Here is a 22,194-nt window from a genome sequence, read left to right on the forward strand (position 1 = left end):
AGTGGTGCAGCCACTAGGGAAGGTAGTATGGAAATGCCACGAAAAATTAAAACTAGAACCACCAGGAATCCTGCTTTTAGGTATATAGCCAAAGGAAATGAAATCACTAGCTCTAAAAGATATTTGCATCCCCACGTTTATTACAGCATTATTCACAATAACTGACACATGGAAACCAGCTTGGTGTCCATCAACAGACGAATGGATAAAGAAAACGTGGTGTATATATACAATGAAATGTTATTCAGTCATTTAAAAAAAAGGAAATACAGCCATTTACATGGAAGGAGCTTGAGGGCATTATGCTAAGTAAAATAAGTCAGAGAAAGACAAATACTGTATGATCTCATTTATATGTGGAATCGAAACACAGAGAAGCAGAGAGTGGAAAGGCGGTTGCCAGGAGCTGCAAGGTGGGAGAAATGGATGATGGCCAAAGGGTACAAACTTCCAGCTACAGGACGTGTTAAGTTCTGGGGATCTGATGTACAAAACGGGGAGGAGAGCTCACAGTACTGTATTGTGTACTTGAGAGCTGCTCAGAAAGTAGACCTGAAATGTTCGTACCACATGCACAAAAAATGTAATTATGTCAGGTGGGGGGTAATTAACTAACCTCATACCTTATGTGGCAATCACTTCAAAATACTTACAGATGTCAAGTCATCACACTGTACACTTTAAACTTACATGTTACATGTCAGTTACATCTCAGTCGTGCTTGAGCTTGGGGAAAACCAAAAGAGGCGGGGCCAGGACTTGAACCCAGGTTACCTAACTCCAGTCCAGACCTTCGTTTCACATTAAAGGACTGCCAAGGGCCAGGATATATGTAACTTGTTTCGTATCACTGGCACTTGGCACTTCGTAGGTCTCAGGAAATATTCGAGCTACACCAAGCCAGAAATCTGCATGCGCTGGCCATAGCAGAGTCACGTGGAACCATGAGCGAGCCTCTCAGATTCTGACCCTCCACATCCTCATCGGCAAACCAGATAATGATGCCTCCCCAAACTGAGTGAGGATAGCAGAGGTTATGCATATAAAACGTACTGGGGAAGCTGCAAAGATGCCAGTTGTCACCTGGGCTACTTAAAAGGACTTCCTAATGAATAGGACCTCAGTGTGCCTTCCCAGAGAGGGGCAGCCTCTTGGGTTTCAGATGCTATCATTTTTCCAGTAAACAAATCCAACTGTTAAGCAAGGGGCACAGGAGCAGCGTGATATAGCTAAGCAGGAGGTGAAGTTCTATTTTTGGCAACAAAGAAAACAAAACTGGAAGCAGATGGGGAGGTGAAACCATGCCTCCTACAGAGTCCCTGCCAGTGGCCCTGAATCATCTGCCTTCTCCTGACAGCTGGGGTCTCCTAGCTTCTGTCTTCAGTCTTTGACTAGTTCTGCACCAGAACCCCGGGCCACTACGTCAGCCTCCGGGGGAGGCCACGCTGCATAAACAGAAGGTATTCCAAGCGGCTGCGGATGTGTAAGAGCTCCCTGTGCAGGTGGGGGTCAGGCATCACCAGGGAAAGGGCAGCAGACCAACCACCGTCTCACCGGATGGCATTCTGGGAAGCTCCTCATGACCCAAGTCTGGCCCACACCCTCCTAAAATGCCAGGCTGGGTCATGCTGATCCCCCAGCCCTCAGAGGAGCTAACTTCTGGTGGCTAAACTCACAAGAGACAACAATTTTTGGAACCGAAGCATCTGCATATTAATCTGCAAATACACCTGAGTTGCTACTATGTGCCAGGCACTGGGATATGCGCTAGGGATGAGTAAGACTCATCTGGTCACTTGATTCCCTTGGGGGACTTGGAGTAGGAAAGAAAGGTGATTATGGTGGATGGGGTCAAGTGGCAGGAAAAGAGAAAAACAAGGCACTGTGGAGGACTTGCCCCTGACTCGGGGAGCAGAGTAGGTTTGTAGAGAAAATTTTTTAAAAAGGGGTCTGCAGAATTAGTAAAAGGGGTCAGGCGAAAGAAAGCAGTCTTGCAGCTAGCAAAAGGGCACAGGGGATGAAGACGAGAGCTCCGGGCGAAAGGAAAGGCATGTATAAAATGCAGAGCTAAGAGAGACCATGCTACCTAAAAGGTTGACTATGGAAGGATGTCCTGGAGGATGGGGTGGAAAATGTTGCCAGCTGAGGCTGCTGAGGGGGGCAGGGCTCTACAAGGCAGGTGAAGGCACAGAGACTTCATCCTCTGGGCCAGCCATCCAGTGACCGGAACTCAGCCAGATCAGCATAGCATCTCAGTGCAGGAAAACCATGGGAGGAACCAAGTCTCCAGAAGGTTATGTGACAAGCATGGAATCAGGACAAGGAATATACGCTTCCCACTGCAGGTTTTCTTTCTGCCTCGACTCTGACCCACATTTTTTCTAACTCCACATTTTCCTAGTTCCTAAACCCAGTGGAGAACATTGTTCTCTGGGGGTTTTGCAAATAATGCACTTCATTCAGCCTCGAGGAGCTGAATCAATAAAAGCTAACTGAGGATGGTAACTGGAGAGGAAAATGGGAGAAGCAGCCCAGGCTCACTGGTTCCCTCTAAGAAACCTCAAAAGATTATTGAACAGGTTTTTGGCTTTATTCACTGAAAAATTCTTCTGCTACGAAATACAAACTCCTTCACCATAATAAATACTGTTTTGATAACAAAACTGTACTTTTCTCAAATACCCAGATGGAAGACCATATGCAAAACAAACTCCAAGGAATTTTTTTATTGGCCATCTGCTAACAGGGGAAAGCCAGCCCGCATCCTCTCCCTCTTCACAAAAATTTCCACTGAGAATCCTACTTGCTTCCTGCTAGCGCCACCTGCTGACCAAATGTGGGTACCGGTTTTGCAGACAAGTATCAGGAGTGATGTGGATCTTCCCTGTCCTTTGATGAAATAAATATAATCTTAATTAACGTGACAAATAAAATACCCACAAAGTGTCAGGTTTTAGAATTGTTACAGCTAATCACACGCCCCCCACTGTTGCCAGGAGTCACAAAGCAAAGACACCTCCCCCAACGCCTCTGAAACCTCACTTCCAAGGCAATCACAAGACACTGTTTACTCTCATAATTAAGTGCACCATTTCAAATAAAGCCTCGTGTTTGGCTTCACCTGTCAAAATGTAAATGCACATATCTTTGAATTCAGCAATTCCACTTCAAGATATCTGTCTGAAGCAATGCTGGCACGCGGGTATGAAGATAACTGCATACGAGGGTATACCTGACAGAATTATTCGTTGGACGAAAGAAATAGGAGAAGTACCTATAGGGTCATCAGTAGCAGAATGACTTTAAAAGTCGTGGTGCATCCATACGATAGAGTACTTTGCAGCAGTGACATGGAAAGATGTATAAAACGTAGTAGAGGAAATGGCAGGCTAAAGAAGAGAACGTGTAGCATCATCCCATTTCTTTAAAGAAAAAGAACTGTGTGTGTTACAGCGTATATTTGTTCACATGTAGGAAAAAGCTGGAAGGATACACACTAGTGTTCAAATAACCTAATGAGTAGGGATTTTTTTTTTTCACTCTTCACACGTCCCTATATTCTTTGAATTCTTAATAGGAGCACATTGCTTTGCATTAAAACAAAGGATATATTAAAAATAAGAATGCCACATTTGTTTAATCAGCTTCGCAGCTAATAAAGCATTTCATCATTATATACTCCCTGGATGTGTACAATCACTCTGAGGTTCAGCTCACTTACCCGCTTAACAGATGGAGAACCGGAGGCTGGAGGAAGGGGCTTACTGGAGGTCCCAGGAAAATAAGTGATGGGCCGGGCTTCCCAGCAAGCGACAATAGTAGGGTTTTCATGGTCTCATTCTGCATGTGCCAAGCCCTGAGTCAGCAGATTCTAGATGAATATCATCTTAGAGTCAAAGAAATCCTCTTTTGTTCTGGGGAACTACCCAGTTTGAGGTACTTATAGTATCACTCGAATGGGCTTTGACAGTTCAGGAATTCCAGTGCTCAAACCGGAAGAGTCCCTGTCAATCATCCGATCTGACTCCCGTTTTACTGATGATGGTCTCTCTGAGTAGCTACCATCAGAAAGCCAACACTTAGACAGCAAGCACTAGCACTACTTTCCAACTTCTCCACCAAATCTGCTCCTCCTTCTCTTGCGCATCTTAGCAAACAGCACCCCTACCAGACTCCGCCTTCTTCCTCACCCGCCTCTCCGATCTGTCTCAGAGTTCTGTAGCTTCCCCCTTCTAAATATGCCACACTCCTGGTCCTTCTCTGCATCACACTCCTGTCTTTGTGTCTCAGGACAAGCCTCAGCATCTCTGTCACCTGGCCAAGCCAAGCATCCTTTCCACAGGTCTCACTCCTCTGCCCTCCCCAATCCTGTCTATACTCCTCCACCAGGAGGTAACCACATTCCTTCCCCATCCTCTACCTAACCCTCTCAAGCCTTCCTCCTATTAATCTGGCATTCAAGGTCTTCCCTGATCTGGCCTCTATTTCTCTAACTTTATCTACTGTCAAACCCTCTTCTTTAAAACTCCGGTAATACCAAACTCCTTAGCCTTCCAATAAGTCACACTATTTCACATCTATGCATCTTTGCACAAGCTACTGCTTTTGACTGGAATGCTCTTCTTTGGATAGTCTACAAGGCAAGCTCATTATTTCAAAATTGAATCAGGTGTCACCTCTAGGAGGAAGCCTTCCCCCTCCCTCTATGCCATCTGCCCTCTACCCTGATTAACCCACTTATCACCAGCGAAGTTTTACTCCTTTCTCTGGAAAAGTTCTGTACCTTATCCACACACATATTCAAATATCCGCCCACAGTATAGCACAGGAAGTTCATTATTAACTCTGGAACTAGTCTTCTAAGCTGTGTTACCTTGACAAAATCACCTAACCTCTCTGTGCCTCACTTTCCTCTCCTATGAATAATAGAAGAACCCTATTTGGATAGCTGAAGAATTTTAAATTAGGCAATCCAGGTAAAAAATACTCAGTAAGTATTACTATTCATTCAGAGGACTTCTACTTCCAGCCAAGACGTACTGTCAGAAACTAGATTTACCTTCCCATCTGAAGCAACCATAAAATAAGACAGAATATATTAAGAATGGTTTTGGAGGCACTGGACATCAGGCAGCAAAGGACTATGATTCCTGAGGATTGAGAATCAAATGATGTGAGCCCTGTGACTGCTCCAGTTCACTGCTTGGAGAAAGATTCTAGCTCAATAGAACCTCGGAGCTGAGGAAATGAAATTGTGAGTCAGGGTGACTAAGCTAGCTAATGTTCTCAGGACAGACTACTGGAAAGGAGATTCCTTCACAAAGAGAGGACTCTGGAGATCCACAGAGGGTCTCCCATTAGTATTTAGCTGAGTACAAATCAGTGAGTGATTCTGAGGAAACTACCTGAGGCCAAGGAAAGAACCACTCAAAAGGACTAGAGGTAGCAATGCCAGGTGCCCACACACAGCCTGGAATAGCGTCTGCTCTCACCAGCCAGACTAGAAAACACCATGGTTCACGGAGCATCAGGTGAAGTACACATAAGATTCTTGCCTCGGTAGTAAGGAATGATTCGGTTAGACTGAACACTGCTCCAGTTCTGCCTGACAAAACTTAAAAACAAGACCCAAATCTATTTCTGCATGACTTAATTAGATCCCATAAAAAAGTTCAAGAATATTTGTAGGAATGCGAAAATGGACAAATTCATTGAAGGACAAACTACCAAGGCTCATTCAAGAAGAAAGAGAAAACACAAATGGCCAATGTCTGTTAAAGAAAATGAAATTTTAGTTAAAAACCCTCCCATAAAGAACCATCAGGTCCACATGACTTCACCAGTGAGTTTTACCGAGTATTTAAGAAAGAAATAATAAGGGCACCTGGGTGGCTCAGTGGGTTAAGCTGCTGCCTTTGGCTCAGGTCATGATCTCAGGGTCCTGGGATCGAGTCCCGCATCGGGCTCTCTGCTCAGCAGGGAGACTGCTTCCCTCTCTCTCTCTCTCTCTGCCTGCCTCTCTGCCTACTTGTGATCTCTGTCTGTCAAATAAATAAATAAAATCTTTAAAAAAAAAAAGAAAGAAATAATACCAATTCTACACACTCTTTCGGAAAATTTAAGAGTAGAGAATACTTGCAACTCATTCTATGTGACTAGAATTACCCTGAGAGCAAAACCAGGCAAAGACATTGCAAAATTAAAAAAAAAAAAAGAAGAAGAAGAAGAAGACAGAAAGAAAGAAAGAAAGAAAACTACAGAACAATATCCCTCATGAATATAGATGCAAACATTCTTTAAAAATTTTTAGAAGATCAACTCCAACAATATATAAATAGGATACTATATCATGACAAGTGGGATTTATTTAAGGAATGCAATGCAAGGTTTATTTGATATTCAAAAATCAATCAATATTATTTATATTGATAAACTAAAAAAGAAAATACATATGATCATTTCAATAGACTCAAGAAAAGTATGTAACAAAATCCAACACCCATTTCTAATTAAAAGCAAAACAAAATCATGGAAACAAGGAACAAAAGGGAATTTCATCAATCTAGTAAAGAGCATCTACAAGAAATCTACAAGTAACCCATATTTAATGATGCAAAACTAAAAGCTTATCCCCAAGGATCAAGAACACAGCTAGGATGTCTTCTCTCATCACTTCTATTCAACATTATATGGAGGTTCTAGCCAATGCAATACGGTAAGAAAAAGAAAAAAAGGGCTGATTGGAAAGTCAAAAATTACGAGGACATGATAGTCTATACAGAAAATTCAGTGGAATCTACAAAATAAGCTGCTGAAACTACTGAGTTTAACAAGGTTTCAGGATACAAGATCAATACATAAAAGTCAATTCTATTTCTACATACTGAAAATAAACAACTAGATCTTGAAGTTTAAAATACAACATTGCAGGGCGCCTGGGTGGATCAGTGGGTTAAAGCCTCTGCCTTTGGCTCAGGTCATGATCCCAGGGTCCTGGGATCGAGCCCCACATTGGGCTCTCTGCTCAGCGGGGAGCCTGCTTCCTCCTTTCTCTCTGCCTGCCTCTCTGCCTACTTGTGATCTCTGTCAAATAAATAAATAAAATCTTTAAAATAAAAAAATAAAATAAAATACAACATTGCCGGGGCACCTGGGTGGCTCAGTGGGTTAAGCCTCTGCCTTTGGCTCAAGTCATGATCTCAGGATCCTGGGATCGAGCCCCACATCGGGATCTCTGCTTGGTAGGGAGCCTACTTCCCCCTCTCTCTGCCTGCCTCTCTGCCTGCTTGTGATCGCTGTCTGTCAAATAAATAAATAAAATCTTTAAAAATAAATAAATAAATAAATAAAATACAACATTGCCAATTTACCAAAAATTTGAAATACTTAGGAATAAACTTGACAAAAGATGGGATAAACTTATGCACTAAAAAATAAAAGACATTGCCCAATGAGATTAAAGAAGACCTAAATAAAAGGATATATATATATATATTACATTACATATAAAATAAAAGGAGATATATATATTATGTATCAGAAACTCAATGCTGTTAAGATGTTGATTCTATCTAAAGTGAAATGTAGATTCAATGCAATCCTAATCAAAATCCCAGCAGGCTTTTTTATAGACTGATAAGCTGATTCTAAAATTCATATTGCAGATCAAAAGACTATAATATCCTAGACAACTTTGAAAAAAATGACAAAGTTGGAGAATTTATATGACCTGATTGCAAGGCTTATTGCAAAGCTACAGTAACTAAGACAGTGAGGTATCAGCATAAAAATAAACAAATACATCAATGGAATAGAGTAGAGAATTCAGAAACACCCGCACAAACTTGAGCAACTATTTCCAACATAAATGCAAAGGCAGTTTGGCAGGAAAGGTTAGTATGTTCATCAGATGTTTCTGAAACAAGTGGATATCTACTTCCAAAAAAAAGTTAACTTCAATCCATACCTCATATCACATTCAAAAATTAACTCTAACGAATCATAGATCTAAACTTAAAACTATAAAATTTCTAGACAAAAACATAAAATATATTTGTGAGTTTGGGCTCAGTAAAGGTTCTTATGTATAAGAGCAAAAGCAGGATTCATAAAAGAACAAACTGATAAACTGGACTTCATCAGAATGAAAAATTTGATCTTCAAAAGATACTGTTAAGACAATGAAAAGATGAGGCACAGATTGGAAGAAAATATTTGTAATCGATACATCTGATAATTACCTATATTTCAAAATACATAACTCTTGGGGCGCCTGGGTGGCTTAGCGTGTTGAGCCTCTGCCTTCAGCTCAGGTCGTGATCTCAGGGTCCTGCGATCAAGCCCCGCATTGGGCTCTCTGCTCTGCGGGGATCTACTTCCCCCTCTCTTTCTGCCTGCCTCTCTGCCTACTTGTGATCTCTCTCTGTCAAATAACTAAATAAGATCTTTAAAAAAAAATACATAACTCTCAAAACTCAGCAATGCAAATACTCAATTTTTTAAATGGACACAAGATATAAATAAATTTATTTCATTAAAGAATGCATTAAAAATTTTTTTAAATAAAATAATTTTAAAAAAGAATGCATTTGGAGGGCAAAGCATATGAAAAGATGTTCATTAATAACTAGGGAAATACCAACTAAATAATAAGAAAAGGCTACACACGTATTAGAATAGCTAAAATTGAAAAAAACTGACTAACACCAAGTGTTGACAAGGATGTGGAAGAACTAAAATCCTTATACATGGCTGAGGGAATATAAAATGACACAACCACTTTGGAAAACAATTGGTACTTTCTTTAATATCAAATACGCACCTACTATATGATCTAGACACTCCATTCTTTAGCATTTACTCAAGAGAAATGAAATCATATGTCCACACAAAGACTCAGACATGAATAGTCATAGTATCTTTATTTGTAATAGGACAAAATTGGAATCAATCTAAATATCCAGCAGCAGCTGAGGGTATAAGCAAACGATGGTGGCTGAGGACAAAGCAAAAGGCTGACACCTTGCAACCTCCCCCCAACCCCACTCTTGGGTGGGACATATGAGACATTCTTTAGGAATCTCCCACCCATCTTAATGTTAATACCTTTCTAGAGGGCAAATCGACTTGGCAGTGGCAAGGCCTCTGGTATCCAGTATCTTTGAAGGTCCTCTTTAGCATATGAAAGTTCTATTGAAACCTCCCTTTTGGGGCGCCTGGATGGCTCAGTGAGTTAAGCCTCTGCCTTCGGCTCAGGTCATGATCCCAGGGTCCTGGAATCGAGCTCTGCATGGGGCTCTCTGCTCAGCAGGGAGTCTGCCTCCCTCTCTCTCTCTCTGTCTGCCTCTCTGCCTACTTGTGATCTCTGCCTGTCAAATAAATAAATAAAATCTTAAAAAAAAAAAAAAAAGAAAGAAAGAAAGAAACCTCCCCCTTTTCCTCACTTCCCCCAACCCCATAGTACATAACCTGTCATCCCTCACAACTCCGGGGCAGCAGTTCTTCCTGCCCACAGGTCCTGTCCCCATGCTTTAATAAACCACCATTTTGCACCAAGGATGTCTCAAGAATTCTTTCTTGGTCATCGGCTCCGGACCTCACCCCACCAAACCTCACGTATATTCTAGAACTTCATCAATGGTGTACACATTCAATGGAATACTCCTCAATAATAAAAATACATGAATTACTGATGAATACTATAACCTAGAAGAATCCCAAAATAATTACATTGAGTGAAAGAAGCCAGAACAACCAAAAATTTTAAGGAAAAAATAAAAGCACCTGCTATTTTATTTTACTTATACAAATTTTAGAAAGTGCAAACTAGTCTTGATAAAAAGCAGATCCATAGTTGCCTGGTGATAGGAGGTAGAGGGCAGGGAGAAGAAGGAAGGAAGGATTACAAAGGGACATAAGAAAACATTTTGGGGGGCGCCTGGGTGGCTCAGTGGGTTAAAGCCTCTGCCTTCGGCTCAGGTCATGATCCCGGAGTCCTGGGATCGAGCCCCGCATCGGGCTCTCTGCTCGGTGGGGAGCCTGCTTTCTCCTCTCTCTCCCTCTGCCTGCCTCTGCCTACTTGTGATCTCTGTCTGTCAAAAAAAAAAAAAAAAAAAAATCTTTAAAAAAAAGAAAACATTTTGGGGTCATGGATATGTTCATTATCTTGATTGTGTTAAGTTTCACGGGTTTTTAGATATATCAAAACATATCAAACTGCACACTTGAAATATTTGCAGTTTATTGTACTTCAATTATATCTTAATTAAAGCTTTTTTAAATGTATGAGACAAATAGGCTATCTACATAGTCTCAAAATATGTCCCCACAAGAAACTTAACTTACAAAGGAGAAATGGTAACTTTTTATGGAGAAATCAAACAGAAACTACCTTAACTAAGTGATCAAAGTTAACGTCCCCAGAAATAAGACGTCTTGACATCTTGTACCTCCTGATACGCTAAACTGAGAAGGTCACAACATCACTTTGTAGTATTCTTATGAAAAATGTGTAATCTGAATCTAATCATGAAAAAATATCAGACAAAACCAAATTGAGGGAGTTCTAAAAAAAAAAAAAAAAGAACCAGTACTCTTCAAAAGAGTCAAGGTCATGAAAGACAAAGATAGATAAAGAACTGTTACAACTCAGAGGAGAGCAAGGAGAAATGAAAACTAAATGCAATGAGTAAACACTGAGTGGAACCAGGAAAAAGAGACATTAGCAGGACAATATAAAAATGCAAATAAGGTGCATAGATTATTAAGTAATATTATATCAATGTTAATTTCCCAGCTTTGGTATTTGTAAAAGATGTTAACGTTAGGGGAAGCTAAATGAAGGTAACATGGGGCCCCTTCTATATACTATCTTTGCAATTATTTTTTAAATAATTATCTCAAAAGGGTTTCAAAACTGAAGGTAAAATAAAGACATTTTTAAATAAAAGCTGGGAGAACAGCATATCTGTACTACAAAAAAATATGTTTAAAAAAAATTCTTCAAGTTGAAGGAAAATAATTCCCAGATGGAATCCAAGAACTACTTAAAGGAAGGGAGAGTACTGGAAATGCAAATATATAGGTGAGTATGCAAGACAAATATACTCATTTTTCAGTTTCTTTACAAGATAATTGACTTTTCAATGCAAAAATAAAAACACTATATTGTGGGGTTTATAACATAAAAGCAAACTATATGATAATACCAGAAAGGATGAAGATGGGAATAGAGGTATACTGTTGTGAAGCACATATACTTTACTTGAAGTAAGTAATACTTAAAGGTAAATGTGACAAGTTAAAGATGGACTGTAAACCCTAGATTCTAGGGCTAAGACAAAAACTAAAAATATTTTTTAAAAGAGCCATAGCTGGTAAGCCTAAAGAGGAGATAAAACAAAACACCAAAAATACTCAATTACTCCAAACATATAGAATAAATAGTAAAGACATAGGAAGATGGCATACTTGAAACCAACAGTATTGATGATTGCGCTAAATTTAAGTGGGCAAGCATACAGATTAAAAGGCAGGGATTGTCAAACTGGATAAAAGACCATAACCCCATTACAAGATGTCAACAAGAAGCAATCTTTAAAAATGCAAATAGGTTCAAAGTAAAAGAAAGGTAAAAAGATATACCATGCAAATACTAGGCCAAAAGAAGCTGGAGGTACTGTATTAATATCAAAGAGAGTAAATTTCAGGACAAGGAAATTTACCTCCTAATGGAGTCAAATCATCAAGCTAACAACAACTTCAAAATTACATGAAGCAAAAACAGATATAACTAAAAGGAGAACTAGACAATCCACATAGAGATCTGGAAATTTCAACATACCCTCTCAGTGACTGAGTGGACAAGTAGGCAGTAAATTAGTAAGGGATATGTGAACAGTACCAAGTACCAACTTGACCTAATTGACATTTACCAGATGCCACACCAACAACTCCAGAAGGAAGGAAAAGAAAGAAAAAGAGAGAAAGAAAAAGAAAACGTAGGGGGCACCAGGGTGGCTCAGTTGTTAAGAGTCTGCCTTCGGCTCAGAAAAAGAAAAGCAAATTACCAATATCAGCAATGAAATGGGGAGATCACTACATATCTCATAGACATTAAAAAGTAAGGAAATACTGTTTTTTAAAACTTCCATCAGTAAATTGGACAACTCAGATAAATGAATTAATTCCTTGAAAGAAACAAATTACCTAACAAATCTACAAAAAAAGAACGTGTAGAACTAATAAGGGACTTGAGCAAGGTCATACACTACAAGTTCAAAAGTAAAAAGTCAACTGGACGTCTACATACTAGCAATGAACAATAGGAAACTGGAATTCAAAAAATACCATTTATCATAGCATAAAAAAACAAAACTTCTTAGGGAAGTCTTGTACTCTGAAAGCTATAAAACATTGTTGAAGTCAACTGAGGAAGATCTAAATAAATGGAGAAAAAAGTTATGGATTAGATGAGTCGACGCTGTTAAGATGTCCACTGTCTCCACACTGATCTGTAGATTCAAAGCAATCCCAACCGAAGCCTCAGTGGGCTGCTTTGTAGAAATGGGCAAATTGGTCATAAAACTGATAGGGAAATGCAAAAACACTGTAATAACCACAACAATTGTGATGATAAACAAGTGGGAAGACTTGCACTACCTGATTTCCAGACTGACTCCGACTTAGAGTAATCAAGATAAAATGCAGTATCAGCATGAGAGTAATGCACAATGAATGGAAGAAAACAGACCAAACACATACAGTCAACTGGTTTTCAACAAGATTGACAAGGTAATTAATTCAATGAGGGAGACCATCATCCTTACAACACATGATGCTGAACAACTGAATATCCCTATGGAACAAAATAAACTTCAACACTGATACATCCCAGACATGGAAACTAAGTTGAAATGAATCATAAAGGGGCACCTGGGTGGCTCAGTGGGTTAAGCCTCTGCCTTCAGCTCAGGTCTTGATCTCAGGGTTCTGGGATTGAGCCCCGTGTTGGGCTCTCTGCTCTGCGGGGAGCCTGCTTCCTCCTCTCTCTCCCTGCCTGCCTCTCTCCCTACTTGTGATCTCTGTCAAATAAATAAATAAAATCTCTAAAAATTAAAAAAAAATAAAGAAATGAATCATAAACCTAAATGCAAACATTAGAACTAACAAACCTCTAGAAGAAAAAAAATAAAATCTTCACTTTAATTGGTCAAAGATGCCTTAGATATCACACAAAAGCACAAACTATAAAAGAAAAAAAATGGTAAGTTCAACTTCACCAAAATTAAAAACATTTATTCCTCAAAAGGCAGAGTTAAAACATGAAAAGAGGGAGAAAATATTCACAATACACATATAAAAGACTTGTACCCAGAATATATAAGGAACCTACAACTTAAAAAATAAAATGCCCAGAGAAATGAGCAAAAGTTTGACTGTACACTCAGCAGAAGAAGACATTCGAATGGCCAAAAGGCATATGAAAAGATGCTCAACATCTGGTCATAGGGGAGGTGTAAATTAAAACCACAGAGAGACACAACTACCCATCTCCCAGAATGTCTAAAATTCAAAAAACTAACAGTACTAAGGTTTGGCGATGATGTGGAACAAACAGAACTCTCACATACTGTTGGTGACGGTGTATAACCACTTTGGAAAAAAAGTTTGGCAAGTTCTTATAGGTTAAACATACATATACCATATGATCCAAAAATTCTACTCGTAGGTTTTACCCAAGAAAAATGAAAACATTTGATCACAATGTGATCAATGGTTTTCAATCAATGACTTGCGTGTGATCAGTCATGGCCATTTTATTTATAAAATCCCCAAACTGGGGATGACCCAAATGCCCATCAAGTGGAAAATGGAAAAGCAAATGCATACGATGGCATATTACTCACCAATAAAAATACAAATGGCTAAACTATAGGACAAACAAAGATGAATCTCAAAAATGTAATTCAGAAAGAGAAACAAAGACTCAAGTGTGTGATGTGAGATATATATATATATATATATATATATATATATATATATATATGAATGATTCCATTTACAGGCAAAACAAATCTCGAATGAGAATATAGACCGACCAGCGGTTGCCTGGGCTGGGGGAGTTGAGGAACGGATTGCCAGGAGGCACAAGAGGATCTTAGGGGTTGATGGAAAAGCTCTCACGTATCTGATTTTGAAGGCACAGTTGACAGGTATCTCATTTAAATTCACAGGATAGTTAGACATAGAGTTGTGGAAATGGGACAGCAAGATATTCCACACCGGGACAATGATGTGAGCAGAGCCACAGACGTGGGAAATTGAGGGGTGAGTATGAGGAGCCGCAGAGAGTTTGTGTTTTTTTTTAATTTACTGAAGCATAATTTGCATGCAATACAATGCATTGTAGGTTAATAATCAGATGAATTTTAAGAAATGTATAAACCCATGTGACCACCACCCCATAGAGAGCTTCCTTTTAAAAAATTACCACTTCAAGTTTTTTTTGTGTGCTTAATAAATCATCATTTTATTACAAGTTTTATCATTTAATATTAAAACCAAAGCAACACGCAGGCAATAAGACAGCTGACAAAAAGCATAGGACATGAGATGCCTGGGGTGGCTCAGTCTGTTGGGCGTCAGCCTTCAGCTCAGGTCATGATCCCAGGGACCTGGGATCAAGTCCCACATCAGGCTCCAAGCTCAGTGGAGAGCCTGCTTCTCCCTCTGCCTGCTGCTTCCCCTGTTTGTACTCCCTCTATGACAAATAAATAAAATCTTTAAAAAAAAAAAAAAAAGCAAATGACTTGAGGTGCCTGGGTGGCTCAATGGGTTAAGCGTCTGCCTTCAGCTCAGGTTATGATGCCAAGGTCAAGCCCCGGATCAGGCTCCCTGCTCAACGGGGAGTTTCCTTCTCCCTCTACCACTCCCACCTGCTCATGCTCTCACTCTCTCTTTCTCTCTCAAATAAATAAGTAAAATCTTTAAAAAAAAAAAATCCATAGGTCTTGAAATCAGCTCTAGGTTTAAATTTCATTTCTCCAGCAAGTCACCTTGCTTATCAAAGTCTGTTTCCTCATCCACAAAATGGGATTATAATACAACCGACTTGACAAGATTGCTGTAAGGATTGAAAGAAATAACATTAAGCTTCTGGCACAATGCCCAGAACACAGTAGGACCAGTAAATGGTATGAACCTTATCGCATCACAGTAAGATCGGCATGTGTTGTACAGTTACCCTCAGAGGTGTGGTATGGACTGTGGAACCCACAAGCAAAGGCTTTGAAAAGGGTCCTAAATGAAAAATAGCAATCCTCAATTCAGTTTCCCTACTGGTACTGTCTCAAACAGTCACTGTTTTCCAGTCAGTGGTGAAAACAGTCATGCTCAAACATTTTGCTTTGATATGGAATGGGCGATTAGAAAATGGAGTCCAGAACAGATTTAAAGCAGGACACTTAAATGGTTCCCCCAGGCCACCTCCACAGTGTATCAGACTCCTCCAGAGCCTTGAAACAGAGCCCGACCTCCCATATTTCACACCACAGGAAGCCGGGGAGACCACCCTGGATTCACCTGAACGGTCCCAGTCTGCTGATGGGCTCAGCCACCTGCTCCAGCCCTGTCTCCCTTGCTTTCCAAACACCGGCTCCATGACCCCACTCCCAATCTCAGCCCCAGGCCAGTCTCTTCGTGTCAAGATGCACTTCTTCCGCTTGCCTACCTGTCACCCCGCCTATTCACAGCAAGTGTACTGTTGGGACACTCCCTTGGCTAGCCGCAGCTTCCCAAGGACACCCCCCACTCCCGCTACCCACCCCAGCTCCCAGTACACAGGACCCAGGACCCAACTTCCAGGACACAGTTGCAAACATGACATAATTCAAGGGTCCCGGAGACAGAATGTCATCTACCTGAGCAACAAAGAGCTGGAACTCGTCAGGCAGAATCCAAGAGCGAGGATAGAAGTTGTACTCCTCAGGAAAGAGATTCTGCATGATTCTCACGGCTCTGCTCAGAGTAATTTTACGCACCATCTCCGTCATGCCTAGGGAGAAGAGAAGCTGTGAGGTTTGAACAGCAGAGAGCTGCTAACTATAAGACAGCCATGATCGGGGACTTTGAAAACCGCCCACCCAATATATTCGCTTTTGCAGACAGGTAGGAGCTGTTTCCCACAGAGGGGAATCATGGTTTGGAAAGACCTACCAGATTAATGAAAAACTGGAGGTAACAGACAGAGAGTTTTTCCTCCTTATAAAATGCCTGTTTTTCCTCCTTATAAAAATGAAGCATCAGGGGCGCCTGGGTGGGTGGCTCAGTGGGTTAAAGCCTCTGCCTTCGGCTCAGGTCATGATCCCAGGGTCCTGGGATCGAGCCTCGCATCGGGCTTTCTGCTAGGTGTGGAGCCTGCTTCCCTTCCTCCCTCTCTGCCTACCTCTCTGCCTATTTGTGGTCTCTGTCTGTCAAATAAATAAATAAATAAATAAATAAATAAAAAAAATCTTAAAAAAAAAAATGAAGCATCAATTGGAAGAAACAGGTTTTCAGCTAGTTTATTATTCCATTCTTGGTTAGTCCCCTTGATAATGGATAAAGACAGGCATTTACATCTTGCACTTAAAATTTAATGTCCTCTTTAATTTGGGGCCACCATCCATACTTCGAGGACTGCTTCCATTTTATACCCTCAAGAATATCATCTAGTGGACTCTGCTTACATTATGAGAAAATTAAGGTGCTTTATTTTAATCTTTCATGAGTATTCAAGGTATAAAATAGAAAAATACACAGCTTTCAGCATAAAATCTGTCTCCTTGAAATAAGGACAGAAAGTAGAAAGGATATCACAGCATAATTTATAGTTTCGGGGGAGAAAATGGAATCTGTAGGAGTTCTTCAGTTGTAAGTACTGACAATAACATTGATAAGGCCTCATTAATTTGCCCAGAGGGGATTAAAATGACTCACTTATAAAACATTTTTAAAACACGGTGGATTTTTTTTTCTTAGAACATCTTTAAGAACTCTGACAAGAGAAGAAACTGTATAACCTTAGCAAATTTTAAGCAAATAGGTAAAAATTCTTTTAAGTTTTAGCATGCTTATCTCTTAAGGCAAATAACACCACTGAAAATGGAGACGAGAACTGGCCTTCACCTTGAGAGAGGCAACATAGTGCCATCACTGACACAAGGAACTGGCTTAGCGAAGTTATTTTTGACAGAAAGCAGAAAGTTTCGTGTCAGCCTGGCATGTCCGAATTATCACACATTCCAAATGGGCACAATCAGAATGAATGAGATTTCTTGAAATTCCCATGTTCAGGAAGTGAAGGGTGAACATTCGAGAATGAAGGTTTTAATAACCTATTTCTTGCTTCCCTCAGCATATTAAAAAAAGCAATAAATCCGAAGATTGCAGATTTAAGATGTCAGTGCCCAGCTTCTTGGTTCTTGTTTAGAAGGATAGAGAGAAGAATTAAATAAGAAATAAAGGAGCTTGAAAAGCACTAATAAACTCTGCTCTGATGTGAACTCTTCAATATTAAAAAAAACTCACTGAGGACACTCTTCTGAGCTTCCTAAGAAATAATTACGAACCCGGAAAATTCTAGATGTTTCCTTTTAGTCCCCTCCAAATTAGAATTTTTGAGTTATAAACACTGGAGCTAAACACCAAATATACAAAACAAAAACTTCAACTGTTTTTGAAGCTTTTTCCTTTTCTTTGACAACAGTTTATTATCATACTAGACTGAAATCCTTCATAACCAACTATAGTACAGCACCTTACACCAAGTAGATGAAGCCTCCTGACCGTTGTGCTACTTTCTACACTTTAATGACCTTGTGACAGGGGAAGGTTCTCTTTTAGAAACCCCTCAGCAGGTTAGACAGACTCACACAACATGGACAGGAGGGCTATGAGTATAAGTGTGGCTTGAACGCTCCAGAAAAGTTTTGTGAAAATCCATGTCCAGGGGCACCTGGGTGGCTCAGTCGGTTAAGTGTCTGACTCTTGATTTCGGCTCAGGTCACAATCTCAGGATCGTGAGATCTAGCCCTGCATCGGGCTCCACACTGGGCGTGGTGCGCACTTGTGATTCTCTCTCTCCCTCTCCCTCTGCCCCTCCCTCTCCCTCTCTGCTGAAAACAGCCAACTCCGGAGACTCCCTGCAATCCAACAGCTACTTTTCCCAGACAGTTCTGACCCACAGGCTCTGGCCAACTCACCCTCATCCTCTGCCTAAATGCCTGTCTCCAGGAGGCCCCAGTATAGACCTCCATCGATCCACTTACCACCATAACCTTTGTTCCGCCACCATATCTAGGCTGTGTTCCCACCCGACCACTCCCTCCACCCCACATGGAAGCTGCTGCCATCCTGGCTTCTGGTGGTGGCTCAGAGACAGAAGTGGGGAGTGTCATCGGCTCTCAGGAAGAAGCTGGCGAGAGTAGTAGGTTTCTAGCTGACCCAGAGCACATGTCCCCGGAGCAAATATGTGAAAAGAGAGGTCATTGGCAGGCTCTGCCACCTTCTCCCCGCTACTGCAGCACCTGACCCCTTCCCATGACCCTGGTCCCAGGCTTTGGGACACACTCTGATCTGAGCCGCAAGCTCTAGGTCTTTTCATCACCCTGGAGATTGGGAACAAGGCAGTCTTTGACCCTGACTTTGTACTCCAATTAGATAAGGAGGATTTCAACTGTCTTTCTGAGGCTTTCTGATTGTTTCGCCCTGGAATTTGGTCACCTGTCTTTTGCTCCTGGTGCCTGAGTAGCTGTCTCAGCAATGGCTTTGCTTTGTTCCCGCCTGTGTTCCTCCCTGTTCCACCCAAGACTACCCAGCATGGGTAGGGTCCTCCTACTTAGGACCTGAGCCCGGTGCCTGCCCTCCCGCTGCCTACTTACAGGTTCTTTTGAGGCTCACCGCCTACCTGGGGTTCTCAACCGGTCTGTCTCCAGATGTCCCTATGGCGGCAGGTCCCCTCTCAACTGGGAAAATGCCCTAACTCAGCTTGGAGCTTCCCACACCAGGAACTTGCTCCTGCCACTCCTGGGCCTAGGTTCTTCTCTCTGCTACCCCGGAGTCTCCAGGCCTGGTGGTCTCCAGCCCTGTGAAACTAGGTGAGAGGGCAACAGTCTGATCCTGGGGCTTACCACGCAGACCTGTTTAACCCAGTTTAAAACAAAAACAAATACAAAACAAAATCTGAGCTATGTCGAGAGCACTATGAAATCCAAACACCAGTGACAACAATGATTTTTGGCAAAAGCACATTCCAACCACCCAATGACAAATAACTACTTCCGGATCCATTCTCTTCTCTCTGTTCCCAGTGCCACTGAGGAGTTCATCTTTTGCCTGGATCCTGTGGTGCCGCCTCTCAACTCTTCCTCTGTCTCCTGCCTCCACCCTTCCACCCACCTCCAACGCATCCCTCTGGCAGGCCTTTCGAAAATGCAAGCTGGCCCATGTCGCTCTCTGGCCTAACAATGTCTCAGTGGCTCCCACGACCTTCGGACTATAAGGACGCTATCCATAGGTCCCTGCTTATCTTGCTTCCATGGCCCCTCTCACACCTGACCCTTTGTCACCATCACGGGCCACTTGCCCTTCGCCGAATGAGCAGTAAACACCCTAAGTCTTTATGCCAACTCTGCCCCCACATTTTGGGGGGAGGTCAGGCCTGTCCAGCCCTGGAGGCTCAGTTCATATGTTCTCCTGGGTCTCCCACCCTGTTTGTCCCCCAAGCAGATCTGGGTTGGGTCATGTGTTCTCATTCCAAGCCCCCAGGGCACCCCAGATTTCCCTTGTCTGGCACTTATTTTGTATCTGACTTCCCTCTCTACATGCCTCTCTCCTTGTCTGTGTACCCTCCACGCAGCACAGCGAGTGCTCGACCGCACGCAAGCTGTCTGGGACCTTCCTGGCGGGGGCCCTCTCCCTCTCTGCCAGAACGTCCCCTCCCCACCCCTGCCATGGGCCGCCACACATCTCAGACCCTGAAAGTCAGCAAAAAACTGTGGCTTGGGAGCTGAGAATTGACAGTTTGGGACTTTGCTAAAGCAAAGATGTATCCAAATCAGATTATTTTTATAGAAAGTCTTAATTCATCATGTTAAGACATAATAACCCATCTTGGAGGATCTCATCATAGAAAAGTGGCTAAAATCTAATGTGCTGACACAAACAAAATAACTCGCTTCCATATGCATCTCCAGAAGTTTTCCGTTTCTTTAGCATGGGCTGCATTTAGAGCTGTCTGCCACATTCAGGCGAACTTACTAGCATAGGAGACGCGCCACTAGGATAAGGGGATACAGGAGAGACAGAAGATAAGTCTGGACCCAAACTAGAGCCAAAGGACAGGCCCTTCTGGAATCATGTCATAGCGAAGAATTACTGTCTCCCATAGGGAGAGGATGGAGCCACACTGCCTCTCTGCCTAGAGGTTCGAGAGCCTGCTTTGTCGTTAGAACTAATTAATTGCTGTTGGTAAAGTGGAAAATTATATGTTCCAGTCACTGGCATGTGGGATGCGGGCTAGAGCGAACTTGCTTCTTTGGCATGAATATTCTTCTATCATTTTTGATGATGAAACTAGTCCTTTAATGAAATTAGTCCTTTGAGGGTGTTTTTCTCTAATTTGTGTTCCAAAAGGAGAGCCATAGCTATGACTTCTTCTTACTCACAGTCATGAGATGAGGCACAAGCAAAGAGGGGAAAACATAAATGAAGCCTCATTCGAGGATTCATGTCTTAGGAACTCTGTCCTCATTGAAAGAACTGTTCTCTTTCAAATTATGTTCTCCCAGTACCGCAGTAAGTTCGTCGAGGGGCATCAAAAAGTCACCTTTTATGAGCAGCAAGACAGAAAAGAATAGTTATCCCACTGAACTGTGTGTGCAAGAACGCGGGCTACGAGAATCCTTCTTGCTCTCCAACAGAACCCTCCCTCTTCTCTAACTGTGGGTTAATTTTCTAGCTCTGTTCCCCCGGAAACCAATAAAGGTAGAAAAGTTAGCCATGTTACCAGATGACAAAGCATATGGTGGAAATGATCCCTGATGGGCAAATTGCATAAATACCTGGTAGGAAGCCTTAGCCCCAGGCTTGCCTGATGTAAGGATGCTCGTAACTCAGCACGGCCCTGCTGGGGGCCCTGGAAGCTATGCTTTGGAGAAGCGACGTGAGAGAAAGCTCTTGAGGGGTATCTAAGCCAAGACAGACCCACGTCCACCAACGTAGGTCTTGTCTCCCTACACTTCCGAGCTTTTGCTTGAGGGGTGAGTCTAGCCTCTGGCACCTGTGCAAAGACATCGCTGGAGAGAAATGCCTGACCTGACTGGCTGGCAGGCCATGTTTCCTGCCCTATGTCCTTATAAGTGAACCTGAGCCAAGTGAGGCCCATGAGAGTCTGAACACTTAATTGACCCCCCCCCCGCCCCCGGCGGACATGGCGTAACTCGCCAGTGTATCGTGTATGGCTACTGGGTTTTCTGAGATGTGGTTTCTTAAGGACATGGTATAGAATGCCAAAGAAAGAGAGTAAATTCTTTTTTAGGTAAACTCTATGCATACCATGGGGCTCAAACTCCTGATCCTGAGATCAAGAGTCACATGCTCTCCCATCTGAGCCCAAAGGCCCCCTAGAAAAAGGGTAAACAGAATCTCTTTTTAAAAATAAGCATACATGATATCACGCTAGGAGAAAACACTTGTATTTAGGCAACCACACTCTGACTGCAACCGTATAAAAGCAATACAAAAATATGGTTAAGTTTTGGGAGGAAATACAGAAATATTCACATTGTTGTTTGTTAAATGAGGGATGGGATTCAGGGTGACGCCATTTTTAAAAAACTTATTCACGGGGCGCCTGGGTGGCTCAGTGGGTTAAGCCGCTGCCTTCGGCTCAGGTCATGATCCCAGGGTCCTGGGATCGAGTCCCGCATCCCGCTCGCTGCTCAGCGGGAAGCCTGCTTCCCTTCCTTTCTCTCTGCCTGCCTCTCTGCCTACTTGTGATCTCTCTCTGTCAAATAAATAAATAAAATCTTTAAAAAAAAAATAAATAAATAAAAAACTTATTCACTATCAAATTATAATACGATTTGTGCATATTATGTTAACATTTCTGAATATAAGAGAAAGACCCTCTGGCTGCCATTGCCACCCCCACTG

The 22,194-nt window shown here is 41.8% G+C and overlaps 1 protein-coding gene across 1 annotated transcript in view; it reads right to left on the reverse strand.

Moving 5' to 3' along the window:
- The window catches only part of LOC111146358 (tubulin tyrosine ligase like 11), a 222,486-nt gene that overhangs the window by 155,098 nt on the left and 45,194 nt on the right, over positions 1–22,194 (reverse strand). Inside the window, exon 3 of the mRNA XM_022501885.1 lies at positions 15,921–16,054. Within this exon, the coding sequence (XP_022357593.1) occupies positions 15,921–16,054 (134 nt within the window). The remainder of the gene's footprint in view (positions 1–15,920; positions 16,055–22,194) is intronic.

Source organism: Enhydra lutris, unplaced genomic scaffold (assembly GCF_002288905.1).
Source record: "Enhydra lutris kenyoni isolate GAN:26980312 unplaced genomic scaffold, ASM228890v2 scaffoldscaffold13, whole genome shotgun sequence".
In the NCBI taxonomy this organism is placed as follows: domain Eukaryota; kingdom Metazoa; phylum Chordata; class Mammalia; order Carnivora; family Mustelidae; genus Enhydra; species Enhydra lutris.